Source organism: Triticum aestivum, chromosome 4D (genome assembly GCF_018294505.1).
Source record: "Triticum aestivum cultivar Chinese Spring chromosome 4D, IWGSC CS RefSeq v2.1, whole genome shotgun sequence".
Classification (NCBI taxonomy): Eukaryota; Viridiplantae; Streptophyta; class Magnoliopsida; order Poales; family Poaceae; genus Triticum; species Triticum aestivum.
The window spans coordinates 448,365,869-448,385,973 of NC_057805.1; the positions used below are offsets into that span (position 1 = coordinate 448,365,869).

The 20,105-nt window shown below is 41.0% G+C and overlaps 1 protein-coding gene and 1 long non-coding RNA gene across 19 annotated transcripts; both read left to right on the forward strand.

Moving 5' to 3' along the window:
* Window positions 1-383: 383 nt before the first annotated feature.
* LOC123098505 (protein FAR1-RELATED SEQUENCE 5) lies at window positions 384-8,803 on the forward strand. 16 transcript variants are annotated; one of them, XM_044520532.1, is made up of 11 exons: window positions 384-840; window positions 914-1,135; window positions 1,535-1,632; window positions 1,807-1,912; window positions 2,140-2,365; window positions 2,480-4,664; window positions 5,293-5,380; window positions 5,458-5,598; window positions 5,811-7,534; window positions 7,609-8,082; window positions 8,510-8,803. In XM_044520532.1, the coding sequence occupies exons 9-10, from the start codon at window positions 5,862-5,864 to the stop codon at window positions 8,078-8,080; spliced, it is 2,145 nt and encodes a 714-aa protein (XP_044376467.1). In that variant the 5' UTR covers window positions 384-840; window positions 914-1,135; window positions 1,535-1,632; window positions 1,807-1,912; window positions 2,140-2,365; window positions 2,480-4,664; window positions 5,293-5,380; window positions 5,458-5,598; window positions 5,811-5,861; the 3' UTR covers window positions 8,081-8,082; window positions 8,510-8,803. The 16 variants fall into 16 exon arrangements, with proteins under 16 accessions (XP_044376467.1, XP_044376464.1, XP_044376463.1 ...); XM_044520529.1 differs by lacking the exon at window positions 1,535-1,632 and having other exon boundaries at window positions 1,807-2,365; window positions 2,480-2,568; window positions 2,682-2,888; window positions 2,974-4,664; XM_044520528.1 differs by lacking the exon at window positions 1,535-1,632 and having other exon boundaries at window positions 1,807-2,365; window positions 2,480-2,568; window positions 2,703-2,888; window positions 2,974-4,664.
* Window positions 8,804-10,322: 1,519 nt separating this feature from the next.
* On the forward strand, window positions 10,323-12,009 carry LOC123098507 (uncharacterized). 3 transcript variants are annotated; one of them, XR_006447798.1, is made up of 5 exons: window positions 10,323-10,575; window positions 10,776-10,879; window positions 10,971-11,085; window positions 11,520-11,634; window positions 11,986-12,009. It is a non-coding gene; the product is annotated as an uncharacterized lncRNA (long non-coding RNA). The 3 variants fall into 3 exon arrangements; XR_006447796.1 differs by lacking the exon at window positions 10,776-10,879; XR_006447797.1 differs by lacking the exon at window positions 10,776-10,879 and having other exon boundaries at window positions 10,324-10,575; window positions 10,974-11,085.
* The last annotated feature ends 8,096 nt before the right edge of the window (window positions 12,010-20,105 follow it).

Genomic DNA, 20,105 nt, shown 5'->3' on the forward strand with positions numbered 1-20,105 from the left:
GGCGATCACTGAATGGACAAGTTGAAACAAGTACTAGCAGTCTAGCAGACGAGGCGCTGCGTTTCTGATCTGAATCTAACCGAGAGAAATTCAGATCGAGAGCAGGCAAGGAGAGAAGAGGCGAGCGGTGGAACAGCGGCAGCTAATCTTATGCAAACTAATCGTACATATACGCTAATCTTTATTCCTAATAGAGCAGTTGATAGTCTCCGCCGGTCAATTTTCGTCCCACCTCCCATGGGTTTTTTGTACCTCCTCCCATCTCATACTTAGCCATCACGAACCCAAAAAACCTCGTGCTGAGGCCCCAACCTGCACCCATGCACGTACGACCGAAAAAAGATCTACGATGGTTAACCAACGAAAAAAGACATACGAAAACTAACCAGCGACAAAAAAAACCTAAACCTATCGCCCGATCGACGACTCCTGCCCTCGAGCGAGGTCTCCCTTCGCCGCCGCCGCTCCACCCAGAGCCGCCCTCTTCCCCGCTGGCGCCGCCCTCTTCCCTCCCACCCCGAGCTGCCGTCTTCCCCGCCCACGCCGCTCTCTTCCCCGCCGGCGCTGCCCTCCACTCACCTTCTGTTCTTCAAGCGGGGACGCCCCAGATCGAGTCGAGCAAGTCAGCGGGGCAGCGGCCAGATCCGCCACGGCCACATCTCGTCGAGATGGGCTGCGCCGGGAGAGGTAGATCGAGGCAGCGGGCAACGTGTGCGTCTAGTCCCTTGGGACGCCTCCGACCCGATCCGGCGAGGAGGCAGCCTCCGTGTGCGGCAATGAGGGTGGCGGCCGGCTGCGCGAAAGGTCGATCTGATTGTGCCTCGTCACACCCCTTCCCTGGTAAAGACCCAAGCTCCTCGCATCTCCGCTCCACTGGATGCACTTTCTTGGCTTAGGCTTTCAGTTTTTTCAGGGCCGCACTTTCTTTGCCTGTTAAGCAATTGATATACATAGTGGAGCAAGAAGTAACACCATGGAAGGGGAGAAATACAGTACAGGCACTACGTATTTTAAATTTTGCATGTGGGCTCAGGCGTGGCAGCGTCAGCGGCCTCCGACGCTCCTCGGCTCAGCCGCCGCCGACCTACCATGCCCAAAATCCTCGCGAGCAGTGTCACTTCTTCCCCTCACCGTGGTACCTTCGTCTTCCATGTTACTTTTTTTCTTCTGAACATGCAGTTGTTTTGGTCCATCATTGTTCTCATAAAAGTACATTCTTAAGGATGAGCAAACTTCTGTGACGTTGTGACGCGAAGTGCCTGATGCCTTGATGTCTTACTTTAAATTCGTTTTACATGCATGAGCAGGACTTCACACTAGGATGGGAGCAACCTGCGTCTTTCGAATGTACTAAACTAATAAATAACTACGTACTTTTGAACTGAATATCCTCCGGCAATTGGCGTCAGCATTGACTATGCCACTGTCAAATGCATGTTTGTTTAATCATAATGATTTCTTCATCCCTTTAGTTAGAAGAATCAAAAGCAGTTAATAAGCTTCTAAGCTCTTTAGTCTGCATTTTTCTTTGTAGTTCCTTTTTTTATTCAGATTGTGCAACGTCAATGGTCTCTACCCTGAAGAGTCAAGATTACATTGTTACTGACTTGCAAGGCTCTATTATGTTTCGAGGTGAAGAAGTATTTACCTCTTGAGTTGTTGATCATTTTCTTTGGCTTGACTCTATATGCAACCCTTTCGTACCATTTACCTGCATTAACTTGAGCAATAATATTTGTACCATTTACTTTACTGTTAATTACAGAAGAAGATAAAACCAATGAGTTCACTAAGCAAGATTTGCAGGTGCAATGGATTGATTGATTGATGAATCAATCACAGCTGCTAGAAGAAGAAAGAATCAGGCGTGCATCATGGATGATGGATCTTGGAGTGCGGGGTGAGAACAAAGGTGATTTATTGGAGTGATATAAGCAAACTCAGGCACGTTTCCTTTCCTCACATTTTGAAGATCCAAGCAGAATGGATCTATTATTAGTAGCATCGTCACCTTCAAATCCAATGTTTTTTGAGGCCACTCCTGTGTTTGTCTCTTTCAAACTAATCTGGTTTTAACAGTAGATCATTACTATTTTACCTACTTGATTCTTAATGCTTGTATTTCTTAAATTTTCCTAGGAGAATGGGAATTACATCTAGAGCTACAGTTTGTGATTTAAGGATCTGCTAGGCATGTCATGGCAAGTAATTTTACTTGGCAATTGCCATGCTCCAGCATAAATCATGTTCTGTTGCAGCACCTGGCATTTAGGTACCTTTGATTCATGGATGTACGATAGGCCTGAAGCTTGAGCAGTTCATATTCGACATATCCATTTAATCCCTGTCCATGACACTTTTTGAGGTTCGGCTTTCAAAACTCTGCCCTAATATAGCATCTTCTGCTCCCTCTTCTTTTCCTGTTTTTTGTGAGCTTTAAAACCTTGAGATACTCATCGGTGCATATCTGAAAATTCAGGTGCTACACAAAGGGGAATTTGCGCCAGTGAAGAACGCGAATGGCACAACGTATGACACCTGATGCTACTCCAACTGCATAGCGGATGGGTAATTTCTCACCATTTCCTGTACCCAGAAACTTGTAGAATTAAATTACAAGTCAGGCCTTTCAACATAGAACTTTTATGATCATCTTTCTCATGATCCCTTTCCCTCATAAGCTTCGAGGTTTCTCCTCTCAGCTCCTATGCCGGAGAAAGCCTTGAGACGATTTTTCACGGACGAGGATTCCGCATTCCCGGTGAGATTTCGCTATAGGCGCATCATGTCATGGCAGCAGCAACATCAAATGGGAGATGCAATGTTGCAAGGCCGAAACCTTGGGATACATTGGGTTTCGACTTACATGTTACAGGATATGCGTAGACGTAAGTTTGACTTTCAGATAATACATGCCAAACACTTTTAAAGTTGTGTCGTGCATGACAGTGGAAACATCTGTGTATTGCACAGGATCCTACAGAGCAGATGGGCACATGTATGTGTGGAGACTCTGAAAAGATGAACACATGTATGTGTCCGGTTATTCTGAAGCTATTTAATATATTAGTTGTGTCAAGAGGTCAAGTACAGGTCCCTCATGTCAAGTCTATAAGTTTCACTCGAAAGAATAAAATGCTCTCAAGGGTCGTACTGAAAAAAGAACTACATTAGCAAGTTGATTCAATAATCCATCCTCTGTTTTGCACCTCGTTTGTTAGTTATTTAGTTATGGCCAGGGTGGGAGTATTGATCACTAAAAAAAACTTGACAAAGTTTTGGGTGAAGGAACAAATTGGCAGTAATCAGTGCGATCCTACCGGCAGTGGTTTGCGAGTATACATGGATAGGAAATGAGATGATATCAAATCTCATGATTCCATCTCGTCCCGGTCCCGGGCGGACGGGGTGTCAGGGTGAGTAGTTTGTTTGTTCGACCCTCATTCTGTGGTGCCCATGAAATATGCAACACATGTACCACGAAGGGGGTTATTTAGTGTGACAACTCATACTTGTTGTCCTAAGGGATGCTTTATAAAAGCTTTGTACCAAATTTACTGAATTAGAAATAACAGTTGATAGAGCTGGTATGTTAATCTCATAGCCCTGACCTTGAACATTTTCTTCTTTTGTCCTGTATATGCACACTTACCTTCCTGCAACTGTATGTACATCCTCTGTAAGGAAATATAGGAGCATTTAGAATACTAAAGTAGTGATCTAAATGCTCTAATATTTCTTATTAACTAGCCAATTGCTTTCATTTAATTATCATTATTCTGGAACATGTTGCTCACGTGATATTAAACATTTTAATTAGAATAAGCTATCCAAGAAGGTTTTATTAGGAAAATTTAGTTTATGTGACTTTTTTTATTTGAACAAGCTACGCATCTCCATTTTTTCATTTTTAGTTGTTTATTTGTATAGTTGAAACATTAGTTTGATGTGAGTTTCAGCTACCTGCTTGTTATTGAAACTGCAAGAACTTGCTAGCTTTTGTCAAAAGAAATGGAATGTGATGGAAGTAAAAGAAGATAAGGTGTTTTTGTTGATCCTTGTGTCTGATTTTAGGGTGTGTGCGTGTGCCTAATCACTGTAAATAGTAAATACGGGAGCAACTAGTATAGAATCTGAGGCTATGGTGCAAAAATAGAAAAAACGGATCTGTACCATTGGATGGAAGATTTGTGGCCCAGATTCAGGTGGGGCGTTGTGCGCGCAAAATTTGCAAAAAAGACCGTCCACAACAGCTAATTTGGTCCCGATGCCCCTACTCGTTCATACCCAAATCCCCTGGGCAGAGGTAGCGCACGAACAGATTTTTCCCCAGGGCGGCGGCGGCGACCCAGATCCCTTTTGCAAGCTAGACAAGTACTCCCTCCTCCAGATCTCCCGATGGCTCCTTGCCGTTGTGTGGCTGGCGGCCCCGTTTGAGACGGACCAGATCGGAGCTCGTCAGCCCCCAACCTCCGTTCCGCACTGTCCTCGTCGCAACCTCCGTTCTGAAGGTCCGATAGTTATAGGTTCGTCACCTCCTCTCCCTCTCTCTCTAAGGCTCCAGTAATAGATCGCATCCTCCTCCCCCACGTCGGCGGCAAGTCGGTTGTGGTCTCCTCAGCTCCTTCCCGATCGGCAGTGCGAGGAGGTGCTTCATTTTTGTAGTAAGTAGATGTTAACTTTTATTTCCTAGTAATTTCTGCTACATCCCAATTTCTATCAAGTAGATTAATGCTGCATTTCTCTGATTCTAATTTTTTTTGTTCATGTCGAATTTTCTCAGTGAATGATGCATTTTAATAACTTAGATCTGATGGTGTATTGGTACTATTATTATAGGCATTTTGGTACTCTAATTTGGAAGATCTGATGGTGTATTGCTACTGTTCTTGACTCTGGGTTACTCAAGCATATGCCTATAATATTTTCGAATTTTCCTTTGATATGTTAGTTAATGGTTGTGCGTAATTATTGTGAATCATCAACATTACAGTTCGCACGAACATGCCATCAGTCATGAATATACTCTATTGCTGTTGTGTGATCAAGTTCACTTAGCTGTTGCTTTAGTCTCAACACCTGAATATCTTGGTTCAGAAATAGCTTGACAAGCAAAACATGCTGGAAAGAAAGTGAATTATTCTACTAGGCAGAAAAATTGAACAATGTTGTGTTCTTTATACAGGTTAAACGAAGATATATGCAGCTGTCGTGTTCTTTATTTGATCAGTGTGCCTAATGTCTGACCTAGAAAAGATGATATCATTTCTGACTTTGCAATTCTCGTCTCAGGATCCAGTAATGGAGGGGAGTAGCACGATGTCGCCTTTAGGAGAGCCCGTGGGTGCAAAGATCGCAGCATGTGCACCAGCACTATCAGGTGAGCACATCGGTCTAAGAAAGTATGTTGATGTACCTAACATTCTGTTAATCCCTTGTGTGTTGTTTGCGAAAAAGTTGTTTGTAGCTGTGGAATCGGTAAACAGCGTTCAAAATCAAGATTTCAGCAATGCTACCTCGTTCCCAGAGATCAATTCCCCCATGCTTCTCATTGATGATTTCAGTACTCCAAAAAAGAAACAATCATTTTCTCAAGAGGTATCTATACTGCTCACAACCTACAATACTTGTTGACTGTGCATTGCATCTGGCTAATAGTAGTTGAATTTTAGTTGCCTGAAAATATACTACTAGATGTGATAGAAAAATGAGATCTCATAAATAAATAGCATGTAGTATTTTACATATCAATATGGTATCACGAATGGGACACCGGGGCGATGGTATTAAACTTAAAATTTGTGTTGCAGGGTTCTTTGTATAAGCCATAGTGTGATGAGGAATTGAAGCCAAAAGTAGGGATGATATTTGATGACATTGGCTCGGTGATGGAATTTTACAAAACATATGCACACAATGTCGGCTTTGGTGTACGTCTTGGGCAGCAAAAAGTCGTGGATAATGTGCTTCAGTGGAAGCGCTTCTTGTGTGCAAAAGAAGGCTTTCGGACCAAGAAAGGTATGATTGCTATTGACCCTGCTAAGAAAAGGAGAAAGGTGAAATTGACAAGATGTGGATGTGAAGCTTATATCTATGTCACTCGTGAAAGTGATGGAAAATATAGGATCGCCTCACTCACTGAATATCACAATCACCCTTTTGTGCCTCCTAGCCAACAACATTTGATTAGATCTAATCGTCAAGTTAGTGAGAGGGTGAAGACAACACTTTATGACTGCCAGAGAGCTAGCATTGGCACCGCTTTAGCATATAGGTTCCTTCATGTTGATGCAGGTGGTTTTGAGCATGTTGGGTGCACAAAGAAGGACCTACAGAATCACTATGGTGTACTGAAAAACAAAATTAAAAATTGTGATGCTCAAATGCTAGTGGACCAATTTGGTAGATTGAAGGCCTTGAATCCTGCTTTTTTCTATGAGTACGAAGTTGACGACGTTGGTACATTGGTCCGTTTGTTTTGGGCAGATGCATCTAGTAGGAAAATTTATGGTCATTTCAATGATGTGGTATCTTTTGATTCGACTTACAACACTAACCAATATGAATACATCTTTGCACCCTTCACTGGAGTTAACCATCATATGCAAAGTGTATTTTTTGGGGCGGGGTTTCTACTACATGAGACAACAGACTCGTATGCTTGGTTGTTCACGGCGTTTCTTAGAGCAATGGGTGGGATTGCACCCAGGCTGATAATAACTGATGAGTGTCTTAGGATGAAGAATGCTATTGGTAAAATTCTACGAAACACTGCACATCGATTGTGTATGTGGCACATTATGGAGAAGGTTCCTGGAAAGGTACATCCTGAATTGAAGAATGATCTTGCATTCTATGATAGGCTGAAACATTGTGTGTGGAATTCTGAAACACCAGCTGAGTTTGAGGATAGATGGAAGTCTTTCATCACAGAGTTTAAGTTGGAGGACCATGAGTGGTTTGCTAAAAAGTACATGCTTCGTGCGACATGGATACCAGCTTATTTCATGAACATTCCACTAGCTGGTCTTCTTAGGACAACTTCGATATCAGAGAGTGCAAACTTGTTTTTTAAGCGCTTCATCTGTCGCAGGCTCACATTTGTTGAATTTTGGCTAAGGTTTGACACTGCTTTGAAATGTCAGAGGCAGAATGAGTTGATTGCTGATAACACAAGCCAATACACAACAACTGAATTGTTAACATCATGGGATATAGAGAGACAAGCTAGGGCCTTATTCACACATGAGATCTTTGAATTGTTCCAGGCTCAGGTGCTTGCTGCGAGAGATGAATGTGATGTTCAGGAGATGGCAAATGGCGAGGGGATTAAAATCATCTCTATTAGCGATCAATATAAGAAGATTAGAGAAGTTTGTTATGACACAAAAACCATGACTGCTAAATGTTCTTGTAAGCTTTTCGAGTCAACAGGAATTATATGCCGCCATATTATCCGAGTATTGAGGGGTGCCAAGATAAATGAATTACCGAGCTCATGTGTTCTTAAGCGGTGGCAGAAAAATTGCAAAAGGTATATTTCTTTCATTTAGATGTAGGCTCATTAACGCTTCTTTACCTTGACCCACATGATGATTTTTTTTCTAGGGACATTGTATTGGATGGGGAAGGAAATGTGCTTGAAGAGAAGTTCATTGACCAAGTAGACATGGCCGTGAAAAGGAAGATAGCTGCTGTCAGGAACAAGCTAGAAGATCTTATACAGAATGCTAAAGGGTCCATGGAAGGAATTGAATTGCTCCACACTAGTTTGTGCAATGTTGAGTTGGATTTAGCCCAGCTCGTACCGGACGTAGCATGTAGCACACAAGAAAATCAGGAGTCGTTTATTGGGAGCGCCATTCCAAAGCATGTTACCATCCTCACACCTACTGATGTCAATGGAAGGGGCACATGCTCTAGAATAAAGGGACACAGGGATGGTGTGAAGAGTGGATCTGGTGAGAAGAGCAGAAGGCCTGGAATCCATCAAAAAGTCGCGCGCAAATGCAACATTTGTAAGGAACTGGTGTTCCATGATGCAGGAACATGCTCCAAGAAACAAACGGCACAACAGTAGAGGTTTGTTTTCCGTCTTGCTTCCAAGACTACCACTTCTTTTGTCTTGCTATGACTGCTCAACCAGGCCGACTGAAATGATCTGGCTTACATAGATCATTTAACCAAGATATCTATACCTTCCATTTTGACTGACCTCTGTTATCGCTAAAGCAAGGATGTATGTATGTGATTTAGTATCAATCATTCTTCCCTGACTTGAGCATATATGCCATCTTGTTCGTTTTATATTTTTCATGTGCTGTTGTAGTTTTATTTTTATTACAAGGTATAATATAATGCATGCCAAATTCTGTGTTTATAGCTATAGAATTCGAATATAATCTGCATCTCCTGCTATCGAATCTGAATATAGTACCGTCTCTGTTAGGCATCTCCTGCTATTTCGTATTTGTTTTCTAACTGACACATATTTATTTTGTGTTCTTAGCTAGGTAGATTGAACTGATAAATGTATAAGAGTCCATGGAGGTTGTCATCTCTCACAGCAGATGAAGCTTGATTACTAGGAAGCACTAAAACAGGAGGCAAAATGATAGATCTTTCTCTCATGTACTATCAAGATGCATGTTGGGCAGTGATAATTTCAGTCCTTAACATTTCGTCCTGCCGGCCATGTACTAAAAATGATCTATGTATGCCTCTTGTGTTATGTTCCCATGTACTCAAATACTAATTTCGGTCCTTAAGTTGCTCATGCATTCGGATACTTCCCATTTTGACATGTATATGTACTTCTGCTTGATCTGGGATGGCTTAATGTGCTGAAATATTTGTGATACAAATTGATGCTTTTTAGTAACCAAGATGTTCAACTCTCTTGAAAAATTAGTGATGTCTCAAAGACCAAAATAGACACTTAAATGTGTATCATTTTTGTGAAGTAAATATTTATAAATATTTTGTATCAAACTAATACGAGATGGGCGTCAACACTGTGCATAGCTAAAAAGGCTCATAATTCATGAAGACTCGAGGTCTATACTGCAAATGTGCTACTTCATATCTAACTATTGACAGGGGGTTCTCTGTAAAACGTACATTAAGTGCTTCAGATCCCTCCACCTAGATCTGTACCATTCATCTCCAATCTAATGGTCCAGTATGCTTTTTCTATTTTTGCACAGGATGCTCAGATTCTATTGTAGTCCCCCCAGTAAATACTCTACATCTATGACAGCGAAATCCTTGTGAATATGGACAGATGGAGATGTATGAACGGGCAGTTCTTACAGTTACTTATTTAGTGGACATATGGTGTAATTATTGTCAGTTTGCGATTTCAACATACAATGACCCAGATGTCATCAGAACATAGCAATTGAATACCGAGACTATTCTGATGAAGTTTTTTTTAATATATTTTTGTAGTGTCTTGACTTTTGTTAACTACCGCATTTTAGGCTGTATGTGTATAGGAATACATACATGGCAAGAAGGGATTTTACAATACCTAGGACCTGAACAGGAATGCTTGATGAAATGCTTCATAATATTTTAGCACTGTTTTTCGGCAGTCCTTGTGGTAGGAAAGTTATCCATTCTTCGAAAACTCATCTACTACTACTCACCTTGTAGAATTTTTTATTCTGCTGCATATTTGGTTTTATCATAAAATGAATGGATTATTGTGAAATACAGTGTAAGCATTTATTTATTATTATTCTTTTGCCTCTTGCTATTGCTTGCTAAAGGCACATGCATACACAAATCTTTCCTCATGCCATTGTTTCTTCTGCAAGCACCTAGCAGTGTAATTTCATGAATCAAAGTAAGATTCTGCTATTTGGCCCAAAGAATTATCTGATGATACCTTTTCCCCTTTCCTTGCTATAGCTACTGGATGTTTATTCTTTTTGAGACAAGAACACATACTTTTGGCCTACTTATACTATCATGTCGATTCCTAATTTAGGAGTGAATAGGGGCTGTGGACTGCTTTTCTTGCGTTTGCGGTGCGTTTGTTCTTACCCTTTCCAGGTAGAGTAACATGAAAGATCAATAAGTCCTGCTTAAAAGTTTTATGCACTGTTTGAGCAGTGATTTTGTTTTTTATGGTGAGAGTTCCTCGGATGTTATTTTTCGCTCAAATTTTGCAAGAAGCTCAAGCATTTGATAATTATTTTTGTCTCAAAATTTCAGAATTTTTGGATTTTGTTTTATCATGTTTTTTCAGTGTTTTTCGAAATTCAGTGTACTACACTCGAGAGTTGTCACACCTTTCTATATATCTCATGGTTTTGTGGCTTATGCCTTGGAAGGTTTTTGCCAATGCACAAGTGCAAAGTCCTTTCATTTTCCTCCTGTATCCTCAGTTGCGTACTATAACATTTGACTATGTGTCGTGTTGGTCTCAATGGGCTGGCACAGTACTACAGACTATGGCTAAAGGCTATGTTTACAAACATAAAATAATGATTCAAAGAAGAGGAGCAGACGGTGCTACGATATTTACCTCAAGGTGATGAATCAATGAACCGAGGGACTTATTATTCGGTGAGGCCAGCGGGGTATTCCATTTCCTGCATTTCCTCTTCAGTATGCTGACTCCAATCTCCAGAGGCCTCGATGCTTCTTTCTTAGTCCATTTAAATGGGTAATTATTTTTACCAGTTGGTACACGTTTTTCTTTCAATATGCACTCTCACAATAATATATTTCTTCTGTTCTTCAAATTGATTTGTTGATGGTACAAGGGAATCATTGAAAAAATGTCTTCTCATCAAGGATTGGATTGTGTTCTCATTATAGAACATAATTTATTATGTGAGGCATTTTCCATTGCAACATCTTGTCTAGGGTATATTTTTTTCCATTAAACTGAATTGCCTCGCAAAAAAATTGTATGTAATACCCTCTTCTCCATAAATAAATGACATATGCTTGGGCAGTAGGTCATGCTTGGCAGAATCGCCTCCTCCCGGTCTTCAGCACTCCTGCAGGAATTGAGCGCCAGTGTGGTCGGGACACATAGAACACCAACAAGCGAAAAAAACGCACCACTCCGTAAGTTATTTTGGCTCATGCTTTGCTAAATTTGAAAGCGCAGACCTGCATGTGTATATAACTATATATACTTGTCCTCGTGGAAATCCAAGTTGCTATTCTTCATAGCATTAAACACAATAAATTTTACAGGAATATTGATAGAGGGATTCTATAAATTTATTTATGACTTTATGATTATGTTTTTACTATAGTTTATGTTTCAATTTGTACCTTGCAAACTGGCAAGTAAAATATCACTTATTTAAGAAACAGAGTGCTGTTAAAATGTGGCGGATTACCTTTTAAATGTTTTACAGGATTCAACGATATATGAGCATCCTTCCATGTCTACTTGTCTAGGGTATATTTTTTTCCATTAAACTGAACTTCCTCGCAAAAAAATTGTATGTAATACCCTCTTCTCCATAAATAAATGACATATGCTTGGGCAGTAGGTCATGCTTGGCAGAATCGCCTCCTCCCGGTCTTCAGCACTCCTGCAGGAATTGAGGGCCAGTGTGGTCGGGACACATAGAACACCAACAAGCGACAAAAACGCACCACTCCGTAAGTTATTTTGGCTCATGCTTCGCTAAATTTGAAAGCGCAGACCTGCATGTGTATATAACTATATATACTTGTCCTCGTGGAAATCCAAGTTGCTATTCTTCATAGCATTGAACACAATAAATTTTACAGGAATATTGATAGAGGGATTCTATAAATTTATTTATGACTTTATGATTATGTTTTTACTATAATTTATGTTTCAATTTGTACCTTGCAAACTGGCAAGTAAAATATCACTTATTTAAGAAACAGAGTGTTGTTAAAATGTGGCGGATTACCTTTTAAATGTTTTACAGGATTCAACGATATATGAGCATACTTCCATGTCTACTTGATCCTTTTATACAGAATATGCAGCCAGAGTTTGGGCAATGGTCAAACCATGGCTTGGTTTACATGATGTTCATCCTACGGACTGGGGAGGCATGGTTTCCGTCAAGGAGTGGTGGCGCAGCAACACTTAAGGAAGGTCGCAATCTCGAAGGTCGCTTGTTTCCCTTATTCATATCTCTTGGGAAATCTGGAATGAGCGAAATGCTCGGGTGTTCCGCAACAATGCGACTCCGGTCCTTGTTCTTGTGACACATCAAAGCGGAGGCATCATCGGGGTGCCTTGCCGGACGAAATATTTGTGTAATATAATGCCGCGAGAGTGATTCTTAAAATCTTCGTCTTATTCAATGAAAATGACAAGCCTTTGGACTTGTTTCAACATAATATGGACCCGAATGGAGTGAAATGTTTAATATGTGCATACCATTTCTGGATTGAGAGATCTATTTACTGATGGCTGGTTTTTAAAGATGTCTTATAAAGTTGTGAAATTCTCCCAGAAAAGGCTTCTGAGTGGAATTAATGAGTACGGTGCTTGTGAAGTTTCCTCCATAGCTCTTTTGCAATCAATCATTCGTCTGTTATTATGGGTAAATGGTCATCCAAATCCGAAATACACAACAGATTATAGGTTGAATATATATGTGTCTTACAATCTATTTCTTTCATATTTTCAGTTGTTCCATTGTATGCATGCACATTGGAAGGCAGAAAGTAATGTTGGCTGGTCGCCAGAGAAGTAAAAAGGCCAACATCTTGAGCTGTATGGAGCATGGTTGTTTTCTTGAAGTTTCTGATGGATTGTATACCATTGACTGATAGGAATCGTTCATTCATGAGAATGGGACAAGAGCATTGCTAGATGGAATTCGGCTGAGTGTAAGTACACATGAGAGGTGTGTTTTCATTGATAGAGGAAGGGTGAGAGCATGACACTTGTACAGGAAAAAGAAAGAAATGGAAACCAAAATTTAAAAGTAAAGAGAAGAATGCTATGATCTCATGATAAGATGTCGGTCACCAGCGAGCACCCACATGAGAAAACCTATAATAGGTCCTAAGACACATAATATGTGATTAAGGGGCATAATTGGATTATGAGTTTGGACCAGAGATACTTCCTAAAGTATATGCATTGTAGCCCAGGCAACAAGTATGAGTTGTCACACCTTTCTATATATCTCATGGTTTTGTGGCTTATGCCTTCCTAAAGTATATGCACCAGAACAGGAATCACCGGCGACAAAGAGAAACGTAGATTGGAAGGATCTAACCTGTGGACACACGACCACTCATGAATGAATACTTTTTCAACGTGGACCCATCAAAGACAAACGACGATTGAATCCCACGAGATCCATTGAAGACAAACCTCCACATGCCATCCGACAATGTTAGAAACACCGCCAGAACAGGGGCTCTGGGAATATATTTTTTCTACAGCTTGTTGAATTAATTTGATGGATTTTCTCATTTCACCAACATACTAAATAGCGAGCTAACGAATCCCCTTCTTTTTGCCATCGGACTTTCCAATCACATTGGTTGTAAGAATCATAAGGATATACTTTATGAAGATTCCATTGTATTCCAGAAGCTCGTAACATCGGTCCCAATATAAGCCCCAATTTACTGCTTCTTCTCCGCTAATAAAACCTAGCTGTACTCATAATTGTATGCTTAGAAAAAGAAATATCTGCGTCAATACAACAACGTATTAGTCCTGCTGGCTCCCGGGCCTGCTTCAAGCTATAGCAGATGGGACTAACCTATTTTTTAAAGAAGACATTCTGCCATTCCGAGGAAATATTTCTTTGTTTAGCATTGGACCCTCAACAACAGTCACATTATTAGGCGGAGAGAACCTTATTCCATTTTCAGAGAGCTACCTCGTCCTTGCCTCTCTGAGTAGGATACAAACCCTAATAAAACTAAAAAACATGAAAAAACGAAGCCCTCCCATTGGCACGAGCGGGGATCCACCGCGCCTCCATGGCCCTAAGGCCACAGAGGACGCCGCAGACCGGTGGCGGCTCCTATGGGAGGCATAAGAAACCCGAGCTCCGGTGGCGGCTACATTTAGGAGGTGGCCAGGTTGTGTGCGTATTTCGGCGTACGAGAATGACGGGAATATCTTAAGCACATCAAATAGATCTTAGTTTGTAACATATTCTTAGTTGAATCATTATCTATACGTATACATAATTTAAATACATTTTTTAATCAAAATATATTGCACGTGAAGTGGATTTCAATTGCTTTTCAATGGTTGCGGGCTATGTTTTCCTATACATGCACAAAATTACATGCATTATATTTATATATGTAAGTAGGAAAATTTGAAAGGCCCGTGGCAACGCACGGGCGTTCTACTAGTTACGGTTAAGGTAGAACGCAGAGCCCAGATGAGAGCCAATCGGCCGGTGCCGGTGCCTAATGGGCTTTCCACATGGCAAAAAAACATGGGCCTATTTTCTCTTCCACGTCACGATGAAAGACAGCCAGATAGAGGGGGCCGAATACATACCTAGTCCTCATACCAAAGGTGAAATCTCCAACTTCCCTTACCCAGTTTCGCCCCAATTAGTTTATGCAATGTACTGTACAAAATTGTCTCAAAAGTTGTTGCTAACCGTCTCAAGGAGATACTGCCGGAGATTATATCACCGGAGCAGTCGGCTTTTGTTCCGGGGCGCATGATTACGGATAACATAATTATGGCCTATGAATGCCTGCATTTTATGAAACGAAATAAAGCTTTGAAGCATAGGAGTTGTGCATTGAAGCTGGATATGATGAAGGCATATGACAGAGTGGAGTGGGATTATTTGGAGGCTATCATGCTCAAGATGGGTTTCTCAGAGTTGTGGGTATACAGGGTTATGATTATGGTCAGATCAGTCTCTTTCTCTGTTTTATTCAATGGGAAAAAACTTGATGATTTTAAACCTACCAGGGGTATTCGGCAGGGAGACCCAATATCGCCCTACCTTTTCTTGTTGGCAGCGGAGGGCCTTTCAGGCCTCCTCAAATCCAGAGATCAGTCATCGCAAATTGGTGGAATTCATGTGGCTCCTTCAACGCCTCCGGTTAACCACCTTTTATTTGCTGATGATAGCCTGTTGTTTTTCAAGGAAAATGGTGCAGGGGCGAGGGAGGTGTCAAACTTACTGAATTCTTACTATGAAGTGTCAGGTCAAAGGATCAATAGCAGTAAGTCCTCTGTCTTTTTCAGTAAAGGATGTCCAGAGTCTACCAGGCAGGAGGTCAAGGGTATACTCAATGTGCATGCTGAAACTCTTAATGAAAAAATCTAGTCATGCCATCTGATATTGGAACTAGTAAAACAGGGGTTTTCAAATATCTTAAGGATAGGCTTTGGAGTAAGGTGAAGGGGTGGATTGAGAAAGCAATATCTGCAGCGAGTAAAGAAATTTTAATCAAATCAGTGGCGCAAGCAGTCCCAGTATTTTCCATGTCATGTTTTAAGCTCCCAAGGGGGCTGTGTGAACACTTAAACAAGCTTATATGCCAATTCTTTTGGGGGAGCAAAGAGGGCAAGCGGAAGCCGCATTGGGTCTCTTGGCATACAATGACGCAACCAAAAAAGGATGGAGGACTGGGGTTCCGAGATCTTGAACTTTTTAATCTAGCATTATTAGCCCGACAGGCATGGTGTTTGCTGACTATGACTAACTCCCTCTGTGCAAAGCTACTCAAGGCAATTTATTATCCAATGACGAGCATTTTGGATGCTGGAGTGGGCTCTCATCCTTCTCAGGTTTGGCGTTCTTTGATTGAAGGGAGAGATATGCTAGCGCAAGGTTTGATTCGTAGGATAGGTGACGGGAGTTCCACGCATATATGGTCTCAAATTTGGATTCCCAGGGGCACTTCAATGAAACCAATTGCATGCTTGTCACCGAATCCTCCATCTCTGGTGGCGGACCTGATCAACAACACAACTGTGTCATGGCGAGCCAATCTTCTGCAGCAGTACTTTTTGCCAGTTGATGTTCAGGCGATCAAGAACATACCGTTGTGCACCACTCCTATGGCAGATTTTTGGGCATGGCAGTATGAAAAGAAAGGTCTTTTCTCGATGAAATCAGCATATAGACTACTAGCAGAAACAAAGAGAAGAGGAGAGGACTTGCTTGAAGGGCGGGCATCTGACTCAAATCCGGCACAAGAGGAAAAGGGATGGTGTTCACTCTGGAATATCAAGGTCCCTTCAAAAATTAAAACATTCATCTGGAGACACGCTAGGCAGTCTTTGCCGACAGAGGATGTGAGGAAGCACAGAAATATGAATATCGTTGATAATTGCCAAATGTGCGGTAGCATGGATTCATGGAGGCACTCTTTACTGGAGTGTTCGATGGCTCGTTGTGTTTGGGCTTTGGCTGATGAGGAGACAGTGGAAGTGATGGCTGATATTAGGGAACCTACTGCCAAACTTTGGTTATTTCATGCTCGGGAAACTTTATCACATGTACAGTTCGTGGAGATGGCGGTCACCTTATGGGCAATTTGGACAGCTAGGCGCAAGGCGATTCATGAGGAAATCTATCAAAGTCCAATGGCAACGCACAAGTTTGTGAAACACTTCATAACAGAGTTGGATACCATTAATGAGCTGTCTCGTAGGACGATGCTGAGGCCATCAGTTCGGGTGCCAGCCCAGCCAGTTTCGGGTTGGACGCCACCTCCGAGCGGGCACATGAAAATTAGTGTAGATGCGGGACTCTCTAACACAGGAACAGCAGCAGCTGCGGCAGTGTGTCGAGATAGTACGGGCTTGTACTTGGGCTCGTCGGCTTTGGTGATTTCAGGAGTTACCGATCCTTCAGTTGTTGAAGCCATAGCTTGCCGAGAAGCACTTGCACTTGCAGAAGACCTTTCACTTCAGAATTTTGTGGTGGCAAGTGACTGTAAAACAGTAGTTGATGACATTCAAGGAGGACAGGGCGGAGCTTATATGACAATCATCAAGGAGATTGGTAGGCGTAGATCCTCTTTCAATTATTGTAACTTCTTTTTTGAAGGTAGAGCATCAAATACTGATGCACACAACCTTGCCAAACACTCTTTATTACTTGATCAGGGTCGCCATCTGTGGCTTATTCAACCCCATGACCCTTCGTGTATCCCGCTTAATGCCCAGCTAGACAAATAAAGTGTTGGCAACTCTAAAAAAAGATAGAGGGGGCCGAATACATGTATACATACGTTTCAATCGCTGATCCCATACACGATGTGCCGTGTTCGCTCGATCGATGAGGGGGGGGGGGGGGGGTGGGCAGGCCCCTGCTCGCCCCTGGTTCCGCCACTGTGAACAGCGCACGTTGGATATCTTGGTTTCTGTCGCAAGAGCTGAAGTAGTATACACTAGTCATGTACTCCCTCCGTTCGGAATTACTTGTCTCGAAAATGGATGTATCTAGAACTAAAATACGTCTAGATACATCCATTTCTGAGACAAGTAATTCAGAACGAAGGGAGTACATAGCTAACCTAATTAGCCAATCGACTTGATCGATTCAGGCCGTAGCAACTCACTTACGCACACAAAGGCAGTCGGTCTGACTAATTTTTTTATTTCTCAGTGGGGTACATGATTACAGTGAATACGTGGACTTAACCTCTGGCGTTTTGGCTCCAAGAGCGTATGCTCCCGGATGAACAGTAAATTTAAAAGTATAATTTTTTTAAAAAATTCTGAAACTTTGTAGATGTTCGAGTTAGTTTCGCAAGCATGGTTGACAAATTTTATGCGAAATGGGGCGGCAGTGTTTCGTCGGCGAAAAAACAAAATTGATGTGACATTTAGTCTTCAATTTGTTTTTTTAAGGCCAAAATGCTTAGCCTACTTACCTCAAATTTTGCAGATAGCATTTTGATGTGACTAAGATCACATAAATTGTTTGTCTTGATTTTTTTACTTGAAAAATTATTTTTGGCCTCTCGGGAGTCAAATTGAATTTCCGTACAAGTCCTAATCATGATTAATTTCTATACTATCTGAATAGGATAGCGTACAATGATTGAGCAAAACTGTTAATTTCAACACTTGCAATGGATTAGACCACACCGGAGCAGCTGGCCCGTTATTAAGGACAGTAAAACCGAACCTAAACGGTGCCTTCTCACTCCATCAGGTTTTTAAGCCGTCCATTGTCCCGATCCGGCTATTTTGGTTCGTTGGATGCGTGTGTAACGACCTGGGCTTGCTGTCCTAGGGGCAGCTGCTCCGTTGGCCTTTTTGGAGCCCTCCGGTTGATTGGTCCAGGCAGTCCTTCTAGCAAGTGGTCAGGCCGAGCACGGCCCATCAGCTGGGTTCGAAGGGAGCCCTAATAAAAAGAAGCAGCAGGGGCAGCGATCCGGGACCTCCTATACGCCGCTCGTTGCGGCAAAGAGTTGGCGTTTCGCACATGGCGACTCACCTGGGCTGGCCCATTTCCAGTGCACGGGGTGGCAGGCGTTAGCGACGTGAAAAAAAGAAGAAAAAGGAGCGCGCGGGCACTCGGATTCGATCACGCAACGGCGAAGTGGGTTGCGTACAGTGCTACCCACTGCGACACGCAGGTTCTAGTGTCATATTGGCAACGCGACAGTAAAAGCAGTAAACCACAGCGGCAAATTAGCAACACAACTCTGTGTGAGCGATTAAACTGAGGTCCTCTTTCTGGTGAACAGCGTCCCTAGCCACCATCATTACTTTGATTACGTGTCTAAAATGGCAGCGCGTGTATATGAACTATAAGCCACAAACGTGATTTTCTTTTTGGAAAAAGTAAAAAAACACGAAATTTTTCTAATTTCTGAACAAATTTATAAAAAGTCGAACGTTTTGTGAAACCCAATCATTTTTCAAAAAAAGAACAAATTTCAAAGGGATAATTTAAATGAAAAACAAATTTTTGAAAATGCGAACATTTTTTGACAAAACAAGAAAAAAAATAACAAAGCGATTTTTTTAAATCAAATACAAATTTGTCAAAATGCGAACATTTTTTGAAATTCCATGAATTGTTTCTCAATTCAGGAAACATGCCTTTTTTTATTCGTGAACATATTTCGAAAGTGAAATTCCCAACATTATTCGTGAACATATTTCGAAAGCGCCACCTAATTTTCTAGAATTTGTGAACAATTCTTTAAATGGAAACATTGATGGAAACTCGCAGCAAAATTTAAAAACATGAAAAAAATTTAAAACATCCGTACATTTTTTGAAACTCCCGAACAAAAATTGAAACATGACATTTTTTAGAATTTGTGAACAATTCTTTAAATGGAAAAATTTATGGAAACTCGCAAAAAAATTGAAAACGTGAACATATTTTAAAACCTGCGTACATTTTTTGAAACCCCCGAACAAAAATTGAAACATGAACATTTTTTAGAATTTGTGAACAATTCTTGAAATGGACACATTTATAGAAACTCGCAACAAAATTTGAAAACATGAACATTTTTTTAAATTGGTGAACAAATTTTGAAATGGGTAGATTTTTGAAACTCCCAAACATAATTTGAAAACGTGAACATTTTGTGAACTTATAGACTTTTTTGAAAAGCGAACATTTTCAATCATATGGGAACATTTTTTAGAAAATGATGTATTTTTTAAAAAAATTGTGAAAAAAAGTTAATAACAAGAACGTTTTTTGAACTATCTCCGCAACAGCAACAGCAATAACAACAGCAGTGGTGTTGTAATTTTTTGTGTTTTCTAGGTGTTACTAATACAAATATGGCAACATATTATGGATCAGGAATATCTGTTTACTATCTTATCTCACCTTTCCAGCAACATCAGTGCAACGCCAAGTTCTCTGGTTGGGTAACATATGGAGGCATGGGGAGAGCAATATTAAATTTCTGGCAAATATGCTAAGTTTTCCCCTGATACTCCTACCTGATATGCATGTCGAAAAAAGTGTTACTATGCCAGGAAAAATAGTTGAAAGAAAAGGCATATAATCAGGTTTGTGGTAACATTATTCCCCATTCATACATATCAACTATAGTTTCAGTGAACAAAAAATATATTATCGATGTAATACAAGGTTACCGCAAACCTTATATACTCTATTATGAACAAAATACATTCATATCAACTATAGCTT

What these genes read in the sequence shown, in the direction of transcription:
- LOC123098505 (XM_044520520.1), top strand. Translation starts at nt 5,862, where the DNA reads ATGATATTTGATGACATTGGCTCGGTGATGGAATTTTACAAAACATAT. An exon ending in TGGCAGAAAAATTGCAAAAG is followed by an intron (nt 7,535 to 7,608) that starts GTATATTTCTTT and finishes TTTTTTTTCTAG; the next exon opens with GGACATTGTATTGGATGGGG.